Raw genomic sequence first — 13,640 nt, 5'->3', positions numbered from 1 at the left:
GTGTCTTTCTTCCTGCTCCCAGTTGCTGATAACTGGACAGTAGTATTGCCCCCTTTTCCTCCTCTCTTACTTAAGTCGATAGTGAGGAGCGAGTCTTCTCTCACCATCTATGTTCCTACTATTCAGATCCTTTTATTGGTAGTAGTTAGTGCTGTTTTTGGGTTATGGAGAGCCCACAAGCTGGTAAATGCTGGAGAGTGGTATATGTGAATACCATTACAAGATGGCTGCTATTTGAGGAGTAGTATTCTAATGATAATAGCAGGGCAGATCTTAAGATGTTAACAGACTAGTTAAAGTCCTTTCTTTGTGTTTTGTGTTTGAGGAGCCCTTTAAACTAACCGGGTGGTGGAACAGAGCATTGTGAGTAAGTCCTTCTTCACTGTTTGCATGCTAATTTATTTCGAGTCCCTTGTAGATTTTCAGCCAGGTCGCCAATTTCAGTGGATGGGCGCGAGGGGACCACAATAGGGTGTACTTTCAACAGGCTTGGACTGTGCCTACAGTCGCTGTGCAGGAATCCGTATATCTATCCTAGCACAGCGGTCTCGGTGCAATCTAGAAACAATAGGGGGTCAGGTGTGTTTAGCAGTCTTTACGGCATAGGGTTCCGATGCACTTTCATCCGAAACGGGTCCCAATCAAGACCTGTCATAAGGGTGTCGAGGGAGATGGGCATTGCAGCAGCTACATTGTGGTCACACCTGCGCTCCCAATCGGGCCACGAGGGATCGGAGTCCTACAGGAGCCAATACCAGTCAGGGAGGTCATGAGCATGCTGTGGTCGAAGAGTTAGTACGACCAATGAAGCCTCTTAATGCACAGACAAACGCTATGTCCCCGTGAGGAGATCCCAGGGGCGCAGGAAAGGGTCAGCCACGGACGGGCCAGTAGCACCTCAAGCAAGCACTCACCCCGCAGACAGCCTAGAGGAGGATTAATGATATATCGGCAGGTATCCCCCATGTCCATTATATTGCTTCATTGTGGTCACCCTTGTGACCAGCAGTGGAGCCGAATGGCGGAATGGATGGAGCCGTTAGCGCTGATCCCCCTTGGAAGACAGGACAGTGCTGCTGCTGTTTTGCCAATACCTGGGTTTCCTAGGCTCCTTAGATGATGGGACATCTGGTGCAGAGGCGCTCTTAGAGGAAGTGATCGGATCTCCCAGGTTGGGGTGGACGACAATGCAGTTTCAGGCCTGTTGCGGTGAGTAGAAGTCATTTTACAATGCCAGTAGCGATTACGCTGTATTCTTTCTTGCGGTGATAGTCTTTCAGTAGGTGGATGGCAGGGTATACAGTGGGATATTATTAAGATACAGATCCCTACCCTGGTAGCTTCCTTTTGGTGCTCCAGCTCGTCAGCCATCTTAGGCTTGTCATCTAAGCCTCCGTATCTCAACATCTTCTCAGACAAGGTGGTCTTTCGCACTAGAGCTTCCTTCCTAACTAATGTGGTCATTCCCTTTTGTGTAGGCCAGTCTATCACCCTGCCTACCTTTTTATGCTCCGCCTCATCCTTCTAAGGAAGAGGAGCAACTACAATGGTTGGACCCAAAAAGAGCGTTGTCGCTTTACCTTCACTGCACAAAAGAGATCTGGGTGGACTCCCAAAGAAGGGGTATGTCAGAGCCCAGAAAGGGAAGACGGTACAGAAACAGACCATTTCCCGATGGATTGTGCTCAAAATATGCTACACATTGGCCAAAAAATAGTCCCCTGAGAGTTTGCATGCTCATTTCACCAGAGCCAAGGCTGCGACCACTGTGTTAGCACGCCAAGTCCCGATCCTGGGCATCTGCCAAGCAGTGTCATAGTCTTCGCTGCACATGTTCAAGCACTACTGCCTGGACTGTCCGCTTGGTTCTGCAGGACTTTCTAGTGCAAAATCGTTTCACAGACTCTCCTCCTTGGAGGTATTTATTGCGTATCTCTCCAAAGCTAAGAAATCCATAGGCTGGAAGTATCTTTCAATGAACAAGTCACTTACTTTCGGTAATGCCTTATGTCGTAGAGACACAATAGCCGCAGGTTCCTTACCGACCCCACCCATCCTCCCTGCTCTGCAAACAGATGTATAGACTTAGAGTTTTTCCCCTTTCAGAGCCCTATATTTCACACACCAGTGGTCAGTACTCTTTACAAAAAGAAACTGATGTCAGGGTGTTGGGTTGGCGCCTATATAGACACAGCGCAGGTCACTTTGACGACACCATGCGTAGCCGAATGACACCACCTACTGGCACGGAGGGTTACTGCTCATGAATTTTTGGCTCCTAGAGATTACTCAAAGGTAAGGAATCAGTGGCTAGAGAACGGCTAGAGACAGTCTCTACCAGATAAGGCATTACCAAAGGTAAGTAACTTGTTTGTCACTACTTAAGAACAGAAATGTGGGGTCATGCACCAACGTTGTCCATAAAATTCATAGCCTAGCATCAGCGTTGGTGAGGGGCCCAACAGTTATAGCGGTTTCAACCTGTTCTTCAAGGGGGTCTTTCCTTCTGTCGGAAAATCTATGCACAGCTCTATCGATTCCCCCATGGTCGGGTATCTGCGCAGGCCTCGTGTTTCTTGAGAAGCAGACCATCACTTCTGATCCCATTCCCCCGTGGTCTGGTATCTGCTCAGGCCACGTGTTTCTTGTAAAGCAGACCATCACTTCTGATCCCATTCCCCCGTGGTCGGGTATCTGCGCAGGCCTCGTGTTTCTTGTAAAGCAGACCATCACATCTGATCCCATTCCCCCATGGTCGGTTATATGCGCAGGCCACGTGTTTCTTGAAAAGCAGACCATCGCATCTGATTCTGATCCCATTCCCCCGTGGTCTGGTATCTGCGCAGGCCACGTGTTTCTTGTAAAAGCAGACCATCACATCCGATCCCATTCCCCCATGGTCAGGTATCTGCGCAGGCCACGTGTTTCTTGTAAAAGCAGACCATCACATCCGATCCCATTCCCCCATGGTCAGGTATCTGCGCAGGCCACGTGTTTCTTGTAAAAGCAGACCATCACATCCGATCCCATTCCCCCATGGTCGGGTATCTGACCCGTGGTCGGGTATCTGCGCAGTTCTCGTGTTTCTTGAGAAGCGCCCAACACCCCACCCCATCTCATCCCGTTCCCTCGCGGTCGGGTGTCATTATATGCGCAGGCCACGTGTCTCTTAAAAAGCACTCCATCGTTTGCATGATTTGTTTGTTTTCCATGTTTTGGAACCAAGGTATGCGCCGATGAGCGGATTCATTTTATAACGGACTAGAAACTTTCCAAATAACCAAGTCATTCGTCCTTAAACCACTACCCGCTTCATCATTCAGTATTTTTTATTGACCTTTTTACTAAAGCAGTAAAACATCAAAGTTAATAAACTAATTCAAACCCTTTTCCTCACCACATATTCGCCTCGCATACCCTTATCACCTCCTCCAACAACGCTTACTTTTAAAAGAATGATTCGTAAAACAACACCGCCCTCTTTTGGCCATTGAAGGAGGCACTGCATCATTGTATAGGAGCATAATTGGGTAGAAAAGGGAGGAAACGTACACATGGTCTTTGACGGCTATTGTTTAGGCGTCACCTACATCCCAGAGCGTAAACTGCAAGGAAATAGTGACGCCGCTCCCCTCAGCGTACATAAAGGGCCTGTCTTTAGTAGGCAAGATAGGATTGCGTTAATCAGGTTTTGAACTGGAACATTGTTCTCTTCTTTTGAAAGTCGGTAATACAATTATTCTTATGGAGTAAAAATGTAATTGTCTTTCATGATAATCGTATTATAGCGTGTATAAAATGAAAAATATACGTTTAGACTTGTACTTTTTAAACCGTATATTTATTAGAGCTTGCTGGATAATTAAGGACAGTGCTGTGCTTATAATGGATTAGGTCAAACATATTTATAGTTTTATTTTATAGCACAAACCATGCTCACAAAGGCCTTGGGGCGCTCAACACGGATTTGTATGTGTTGATATTTGTGGAGAGCAAACCCAGCTCGAGAGCAATGACGCAATTAACTCGGGGTATGCCCCTTGAAGATACCCTCATTATTGAAAAATCCGAGGTAGACTAAAGTTTCAGGAGTGGTGTTCGTTGAAGAGGTGTATTGGCAGTGTTGATGTAGGAGAGTCGTTGCTGATCCAGTGTCAGTAGTGCTGCTGTTTGAAATCCCGGAGGCATGAATGGAGAAGGCTTGCCTTCTGATTTGTTTCCTTCTTGCAATGTTCTTCTCTAATCTGGTGATATTTAGTCTTCTGGTCTGGCGTTGTCCCCCAGATGTGGTTAGTTTGTTTGTCAGGTAAGCTGAAGTCTTATTGAGGGCTTGATCAGTGATGCATCTGGTCTTGAAGCTGATTTGATTTATGGCAGCCAGGGGACCCAATGCTGCACCTCCTGAAGTAGTCACTGGATTGACAAATCCAAGTTGCCCACTTCTGATGTCCAGCTGCTCATTGGCAATACATTAGAGGTATTTAGATTGAAAAAGAGAGGAAACAAACAAACCTGTGTATACAAAAGCTCAGTCCAAAGTAAGACTAATAGAGCCTTTTCATATGTATTTGTCTTTTATTCACTTTCTGCATCCAAAAGCATAGGCGCTTATGCTTTCCGATGAAGGAAGTGAATACATATGAAAGGCATCTACGAGTCAAGCTTTGGACTAAGCTTTTGTATACACGTTTGTTTGTTGCCGCTCTATTTCTGTCTTTTTGATGCAGATTCAAGCTGGAAGGCGTGTCTTGTGTAGGTCCTTAAATGTAGATGTAAAAACATTTCTTTGAGTCCTTAGTGAGCCATGCATCTGCGTGTAGGATACCTTTCAGGGGTACATAGGTGGTATCGGGGAGACTGCTGAATGGGACGTTGCCTCAGCCCAGATGGGAGTGGACTAAGGCTTGTACAGTTGATCTGAAGTTATTATCTGGGACAAAAAAGTTTCACTGTGTTCAGAAGGGGGAATGGGAACCAAGCTTCCATTGCTTTAATCTCAGATCTGTGTCGAGAGTGAATCCCAGATATTTTCAGTGGTCTGTTAGCTGGGAGGTAATGCCCGATCAGTGTGTTGGAGAGCCAGGTTTGCATCTGGGTTTGTTTAGGGATGTGGTGGCAAACTGGAGGAATGCAGCCGGTAGTAGCTTTAGCCTCAGGATGCTAATTGAAATTTAAGCTTGGAGGAGTTCAAGACATGATTATTAATTAGAGGTGGTTATTGTGTATATTAATGGGTCTTAATAGTATGTCTGCAAAACATATTAATGTCTGCAAGAATGGATTCAAGGGATACCATGTAAAGATTACATAGGGGGGAGGAGAGTAGCCCTGGGGTACTTAATGCATTTAATATTCTTTCCATTTGTGTAGCACACAGCCTGCCACTGGTATGGCAATTTTTGTCAGTTTATGGCTGAATTTGCAATCTGTATTAGATTTTCATCATAAACCAGAGTCTAATTCAGACGGGTTGTGCATTGTGTCTTGGTTCGGTAAGTGTGTCTTACTCAAGGAACTGGGGATGATTTGATACCTAAGAAGGGAACCTGTATGCCTTGCCAATTGCTTATAGATTTTAAGGCAATTATATATATATATATATATATATAGATATATAGATATATTTATTTTTTTAAACAAAAAACATTGCATACCCGATTACAAGAAGTCATGTTTTGTAGAAGGGACCGAAAAATGAATGTGCTAGAAGATGTATTGCAGCTATTGCTAAGTAAAGAGGGATTAAAAAAAGGGAAAACCTGAAAATTTGTACCTTGCAATATTACACTGTACATACACTACACAGCTGCAGTCTGTAAACCTTACTATGTCTGCAATTTCATTTACAATTTAAGGGACTTTGTAGGTTTGTTTATATTTGAGAATGGATGTGTACCTAAAATTCTTACCACGCTGCAGTGTCTTCTTTCAAAATAGGCGGTAGAATGAGGGAGTGCATTTTTTCTCAGTTCTCAATTCTGAAACTTTTATCACCTGTGTGTTTTTCACATTTCTTTCTCATACTCCTGTTTGAACTGTTTCCTTTTTGTAGGAAAGTGCTTCCTTGGCAGATAGATTGATACAGGTATAGTTTCAAAATATGTTTATCACGTAAAAAGTAACATAAAAAAGGATCTCCTACCCACAAAAACAGACATTCTGTTTTTGATACATGCATGTTTACATGCATTTGTTTAAACATGTAACCCTGAATTGTGGTTAAGTGAGACATTGACATTTCACTTTTTAATTTTTCAATACTACCCCGCTTGACATTTTAAAGGGTAATTTAAAACGACCTGCACGTTGTCTAATTGCTAACCTTACTGAAAACCTATACAATGAATTCAACAATGAATTCTATTGTGAAATCACATTAACATACCCCTTATATCAAAATTGTAATAGCCTAACAGAACGGTGCATGTACAACTCTTTTTGCATGAACTAAATCTTTGACTGCAAAACCGAAAATACAGTTGTGCCTGCTTAAGTTTACATTTTAAATGCAACTATTGTGAATTACATTAGTTAAGTCCTTAAGCTACTAAAATGCTGTACACTGTTACAGCATTATTTTTGGCATTTGTGGCCTTATTCTCAATGCTTTCACATTAAGCAAAGTCAATTAAACTTATTTGAAAGACAGTAGTCCTGCATCTGTCTAAATTGCTTCACACAAAAAATTATGTCCAAAGGGACAAGTGACGAGAGCCCAGGAGGCTGAGGAAAACTACCTCATAAAGCGGGAGTTGGCCACCATCAAACAACAGAATGATGAGGCCAGTACTAAGTTGGAACAAGCTCAGCAAACCATCAAGGAGTTCCAGCAGCATCAACAAAGGGTAAGGTGCTCGGGCAGATTTTTTCTTACTTTCTAATCTCTTGTAAATTCATGCGCTTTGTGGCATCTGCTCTGTTTAATTTTGATTATTGGGTATTTCATACTACTTGCAGTTATGAAAACAGATGAAAAACGTGTGTACACTATTTGACAATATGGTATAAATGGATTTTTGTGATTGATTAGCTTTTATAGAAAATGTAAATCAAATACAGAAACATAAAATTGGCTGCACGTTAGCCGGATCGCAAGCCAGTGATATCAAATATGTCTAAGAGGTAGAGGTATTAAGTCTGCATGCCAAAATGCCCAAATTTCACCATGCACCTAATTCCACGGTCATGCACCTGCTCCCAAATGGGACAGAATATCATTTGTATAGTTTGTTTTAAATCTGGATTTTTTTTATTGTAGTAAATACACCCGGTCTCATTATAGGTGAAAGGGTGTAGGAATTTAAAACCGTTTGACATTTCTGTAGTAGGATTTATATAAAGTTGTAGTTTTGAGAATCTTTATTTTTGGTGCCTGTTTATTAATTTGTGACTTCTTCTGGATAAGCTACGATCTTCCTTTTACTAGGGCCTGTGCCTTTCTTCATTTCAGCCCCTCTCATTGGCTTGTTGAGATGCAAGCTTGGTCTCAGGATATTTCTGTTCACATCTATTTATCACCGTCCACACGGCTACATATTGATTGATACTATTCATGCTCATCTACATTCAGTCAGGTGATCTAGTGAGACCTTTGCTTTGCCCAGCCTTTATGTACATATGTGTTTTTATCACATAAAAGCTTATGCTTTGTGAGCTTTTAAAACAATAAGCCCTTTTCCAAAGATTATATTTTTATTGTGAATTTGAATATTTGCGAAAATTCAATTAAAGTTGATGACTCCAGGTCAAATCTTTGAAGTCATAGGCTATGCTACTGAACAAGCACATTGCCTAAAAATTATTGATACTTTTAACGACAGATTCCTCACCTTATGAATCTTCCCTGAGACTAGACTGGATCTGAAAACTCTCGGATTAGCTCATTCTTGCCATCAGGTGACTCACTCGGTCTCTGTTGTGACACCTTCCTTCCTCCAGACATGTCACAGAACCGTTATATAGGTGTCTCTCCAGTGTGCTGATTACCTTTCTCTCTCAATCTATTTCGACACCCTTACACATGGATTGGGCTGACAAATTAAGTTTATACTAGAAGTATGCAAAAACGTATTACTTCTACCGTAAATCCACTGCACATAACGGGGAGGGTCGGGGTTTAGAATAATCTAGGGCTAGATTATTCTCCAGAGCGTTACCAAAGCTTAGTTTACTTACTCTTTTGATGGATACTGCTCACTGCAAATTCCTCACCTTATGAATCAATAACAAAACAATGCCCCCTAGAAGGAGGTGGGTCTACGGAGTAGATTTACACTTGGAAGTCCTACAGGACTAAGTGGGCAAAATTACCCTCCCTACAAACTTGAAAATCAGTGCAGTAGTACTTGGTAAAAGGAAGGACAGATGCCCATGTGGCAGCGTGCCAGATGTCCAACATGAACAACCCAAAGCTAGGGATATACTGGCAGCCTTTGCCCTGGTGGAATGAGCCCAAAAGTGCTCAAGAGCACGCTCTTTGGTCCAGGCATAACAGTTTGATGCCGAGCATGATCCAATTTAATGTGGTCTTCTTAAGGACCACCTTTCCTGTCTTTGTACTACTGAACCCAGCAAACATTTGATCTTGAAAGTGGTGCTCCTTAGTCCCATCAGTATAGAAGGTAAGGGCACGCCTTTGGTACAACTGATACAACCCCTCCTCTTTAGATTGATACAGAGGAGAAAAGTACAGAACAAGAGTGATGGTTTGCCCTATGTGGAAAGGTGATATGAGCTTCAGAACAAATGATGTGTGGGCCCTTACTACCAGCTTGTCAGGGGCAAGGGTACGGTTCTTCTGACTCATAGACTAATCCCAGACTGCTCTCTTAGCTGCCATTCTCCTCCTTTTCAGAATATAGCCTTAAGAGGTGCTCGTGGAATTATTCAGAGATTTTCTGATGTTCAGTGGTTTTCACAAACTGATGAGGAAGCTAAGTTGACGTTTTTTAATTATGTTCCAGCTTATGAACATGGGGATAAAATCCACATTGCTATGGTTGTAGCTCCTGCTCTTGAGAATTCCCTGTATTTACTGCAAGGCTGCGGACCCAGAGGTACAGAGTAGTTCTTCTTACCTGACATTTTTTGTGAGTCAGGCACACGCAGTCTTTCACTGATATTGTTCAGAGATACCGCACATGCAGTCTTGTATTGAAGCTTGCTAGAGGTCTTTACCCATCATACTTACTCTGATGCTTGTTCTACCGTACAACACAGAGGGTTACTTCAGTAACAAGGACTATCTGCAGTAGTCACAGAAGCAGTATGTTCCCTTATCCCTTCTAACTAAGGCCCTCAATAAGATAGTTTTATTTTATTATTTTTCAGCAAAAGAAAGACATTACAACTTTAACCATCATCCTGCTCAACAGGTGCCACCAACGGGATACATTTCACTCTTGAATTGACTAAAACTAAGAGGTTACTTGAGCAATCAACATTATCTTCTCAAACTTTATCATGAATCACATTACATTGTACTCTTCCTTGTTTCCACAGTCTATGGTTACATCATCATACCCACATGACAGTTAAGCTCTGGTAATTCTGAGCACCTGGCTCGCCTTCATAGTCTTTCATTGGTTGAGTTTCCGGAAGAAGCTACTGTTGTACTGGCGACCATATATCCTTGGGCTGAGATTTAGGGTGCATAAGTTCCAAGTACTCCAACATTTGTTCCTTAAAATATGCCACATCTCAAAATCAATCAAGGAGTTTCGGTGCTGCCTTCCCTCCTTCTCATGGTCACCGTGCTGTTAGCAAGCACCAGAAGGAGCAAAAATACTTTCCTAGTGGAAGTGAGAAGGTCCTTAACATGACCAAGCAGCACCAGAATCGGAGCAAGCATGAGTGTCACCCAGCAACATCTGATTTCGCCCCACCCACAGCCCTCCAGTAATCCTGTATCTTCCGACAAGGCTGCGTCAAATGTATAAACAAAATCCCCATCTGTCACTCTACATCTTTCACAGCACGTCTGATGTATGAGAATTAATGGAAAAACGAAACTGAGAAACCTCATTGGAGGAAACCAATTTTAAGGAAAGACAATTTTAAGTAAATGCAACTAAATAAAAAATGAAAGGAACATTTTTAAAGGAAATATATATTTAAGGAAACATCCAAAATTACACACTTGGTTGAAGATTAGGGTAGTGAGTTTTTTTGGGGGGGGGTTTCAGGGATAGGTGATGGTGAGTGGTGTTTAGGGTTCAGGGAAGGGTGACTTGTAGGGGTGTTGAGTTTTTTTTAGGTTTTACGGATGAGTGGAGTTTAGGGCTGGAGAGTGTTCTTAAGGTTCAGTGATAGGTAGAGTTTTCGGGTGGTGAAGGTTTTTAGTGGTCGGAATATGTGGAGTTTAGGATGGTGTGGGGTTTTAAGGGTTCATGTTTAGCTGGAGTTTATATGTATAAAGGGATTTTAGGGTTCAGTGTAGATTGATCATTAGGGCAAAAATACTGATTAAAACGATGTCACCTCATTCAAATTGTTCTTACTTTCATACATTTTTTATTTGAACCATTAGTTTCTTTGGGAAAGCAATGAGTGATCTACATCAATAACTCTGTGCTGAATTCAGAATTGTGTCTACTTTTCAGAAAAATATGGCTTTATTGGTTGAGTCACAGGTTTCACACCTCTTTTCCCACAAACTCAAAGGTGGTAGAAACTGCAATCTTGGAAAATATTGTCCACCACTTTAAAAATTGCAAAAATGGCGGTGTAAAAGAATATTTTGTTTGCTACTCTGCCTTTTCCTGACAGCTGGGAAAAGGGTGATCTTAACACAGCAAACGTTTTGATAATTCCATTTTTAGAAAAAAACACACACTGTTTGCAGAGCACTTTTTCCCGTCTAAATAAATATTTTTGTTGAACACATATTAAACTAAAACCGTCCACCATCCTTCCTCAGCTCAGATCGGAGTTTATTTGTACTGTTGCTGTTGCTGCAATATTGATGCCACTTCAAATTCTAGGGAAGCCGGGACAGGTCAGGGACAGTGTGCAGCCCCATTGGTTGCTCCCAGACCTCCCTACCTCTGGGTCACCTGGCACGAGGTCCATCTTTTCCTCACCATGTTGTAGTTTCTGTATTTGCGCTGCTGAAGGCAGCCATGAGTATGCCTTTTGTTTTGAACTCCTCTCCGGGAATGGACATTTTCGAGGTGCCACTGATTATTCTTTTTTTAATTTTTTTTTATTTTAGATCAGCACCTCCTAACTGAGGAGAGTCCTCGTCTGTTCCATAGCTAGAGAGACCTCTTCCCTTCTGTATCACTCCCTGTCCTCTGAGGCCCTTTCGAATAAATGGCATGTGATTTTTTTTGCCATCTTATTGAAAGTTTATTCCCCATGGGAATATCCATTTGAAATGCTTTTCTTTTTATTGAGCGCCTCTGTGAGTGGTATAGGTGCCTTGCAATTTATAAAGGTTGATCGATGTGGTTTCTGCAGAAGAATGATTTTCATTTTGTCTTCGGTAAACAATGGTTAGAGGGTCCTTTACTTTTTGGAGAACCTCCTATTGAGGTAGTATGATGATTTGATCCTTACAGAAGTGGCTGTCCCAATTCTGAAAGAATGAGAACTGAGTTACAGTCCTCCAATCCTGCTGCTTCCAGAGCTATTACAAAGACTTTACTGAACTGAAACCTGGTCAAAGTATCCCACTAGCATGTGCCAACAAAGAGGTTTCTTGATAGATGCAACTGCTTGAAAACCCTCAGAGCCGATAATGGGCAACCAACAAATCCTTTTGCTTGCCACCAGATCACTTGCTCCTCTTTTCCCATCTTATTGGTTTTAGAAAAAGAGAGGGTGATGACCATGTCTCCTCCCACCCCCAAATGTGATGTTCCCTAAGAGAAGCTCGCCTAAGATTTCCTTTTTTGAGCATGTATCCTACTCTGGAATCCTGAATACTCAATCGGAGGCCAGCTGTAAATTGAGCTGCCTAAAGTACAGGCCAGGGGAAGGTCTGTACTTACCAGCTTGACAGTGTCAAAGAGCTGCCACCTCCACTCTTTCCCAACTCTTAAGGACCTTGTGAATGTGGAAAGATTTGAAATAGTCTGAGGCTCTTGCCACCTTCGAGAAAAAAAACAATAGAGAAATGTCTCCTTGCAGGCCTTCCTTCCTGCTCCATGTGCTCCTTAAACCCTACCCAAGTTTCCAGAGAAAACCGCAGTCTCTTTGTAGAACCCTCCAGATATGATAAAGTTAACCCCCAACTGTCATAAGCTTTCCTTGTCTCTGGAGTTAGACTGGCTGATACAAGATCTGGGAAGTACCAGCTCCCTGAACCGACCATATTGTCAACTTGACGCAGGTCCTGCTGCCTAACGCACTACACCTTTCGAAGTATAAACCAGCACATTTCCCCAGATCCAAGGAAGAGATTTCTATCCTATTCTTAAAAAAAAACAATTAAAAAAAAAAGGACCAAACACCCCAAACATTCGTTGCCTATTTTGCACTTCGACTGCGTTTTCCACCCAGCAAGGACATTTAAGAACTCAATAAATATTCAGGTTACCAGCTGCTCAATTGCAGCCCATTAGAACTACAATCTGCTCCCAGCTGCCTACCGGCCGCCGCATCCCAACCATCGGGGGTTGCTAAAATGACTTCATATGCTTACCATTGACACACACTGGGAATGGGAAACATATTTTTAATATTGAATGTCACCGAATGCTGATTTTACAGACTACAGATTTTATTGCATGAAACGTCTTTATTTTAACATTGGAAAACAGAGAAAACCCCAAATAACGTTTTAAGTATTTCTTAACTTACCCTGCACACTTCATTATAACTTTATTTTACAATGTAAAAGAAATTGCACAGGTTTTGATTAATCATGCAAATAAAGATTAAAAAAAAAAAGAAAAGACCTGGGAAGGCTGAGCACCAAGATTCCAAAGTTCTTCTGGAAAGGGAGTGACTTTGTACGCTGCCCTTGTAACGCTGTAACATCTTAAAATGAGATGTCCTTGTCAGTGTTATTTAGGACACAAGGCACATGTTTGTTTCTAAACTAGATGTTATTTTGTAAACAAGTTATAACAATGTCTTTAAGCAGTCTCAGTTTCTTTAAGCAGTCACGTCTTACCCATGTCATGCTGTAAATTAGTGGCCTTCACCACTGACAGCTGTTAAACCAAAATAAAACTGACCGGTCAGAGAAGCAATTAGTCCAGCCATGAAGTTCAGCAAAGATGGGAAGCAACTATAAAAAGGTAACATTCCTGACAAGCCCAAATTCAAACCACTCCTGGGGCGACGATTGAGCACACCAATCCTGCACCTTAATGGCCCGAAGACAATGCTGCCTGAAGCATCAGTAAAAAGGCTCATCTCATGGCTTGACAAAGTGAGGGCTAACTGAGTAGTTGAAATTCTCAAAAAATGAGGCTCAAATTAGAAGGTGCGGTTTTATCTCAGCTAAGAGATGGGTCCTGTGATGTTTCGCCCTTAAACTCGACGTAGCCTTTTGTGATGCATGTTGTCTCAAGCTGTTAATAAAGCAAATACTTAGTTTAAAATTGTTTGGTTGCTTAACTCTTTGGGACTACAGTATCTACATATTTGAATGGTTGGAATATTGATTGACATCTGTACAGTAACATGGT

General features: G+C 42.1%; 1 protein-coding gene across 4 annotated transcripts in view; it reads left to right on the top strand.

Annotated features, from left to right (window-relative positions):
• The window catches only part of EVI5 (ecotropic viral integration site 5), a 1,102,294-nt gene that overhangs the window by 645,534 nt on the left and 443,120 nt on the right, over positions 1-13,640 (top strand). For 2 of the 4 annotated variants that reach the window (XM_085602187.1, XM_085602189.1), the window contains 2 exons: positions 6,053-6,085; positions 6,699-6,845. The exons of the other annotated variants lie outside the window; for them this stretch is intronic. In XM_085602187.1, the coding sequence (XP_085458313.1) occupies positions 6,053-6,085; positions 6,699-6,845 (180 nt within the window). The remainder of the gene's footprint in view (positions 1-6,052; positions 6,086-6,698; positions 6,846-13,640) is intronic. 4 annotated transcript variants of the gene reach the window in all.

Source organism: Triturus cristatus, chromosome 4_2, assembly GCF_964204655.1.
Source record: "Triturus cristatus chromosome 4_2, aTriCri1.1, whole genome shotgun sequence".
NCBI lineage: Eukaryota > Metazoa > Chordata > Amphibia > Caudata > Salamandridae > Triturus > Triturus cristatus.
Note: the sequence above shows the minus strand (reverse complement) of the source record. Positions and strands in the feature narration are given on the sequence as shown.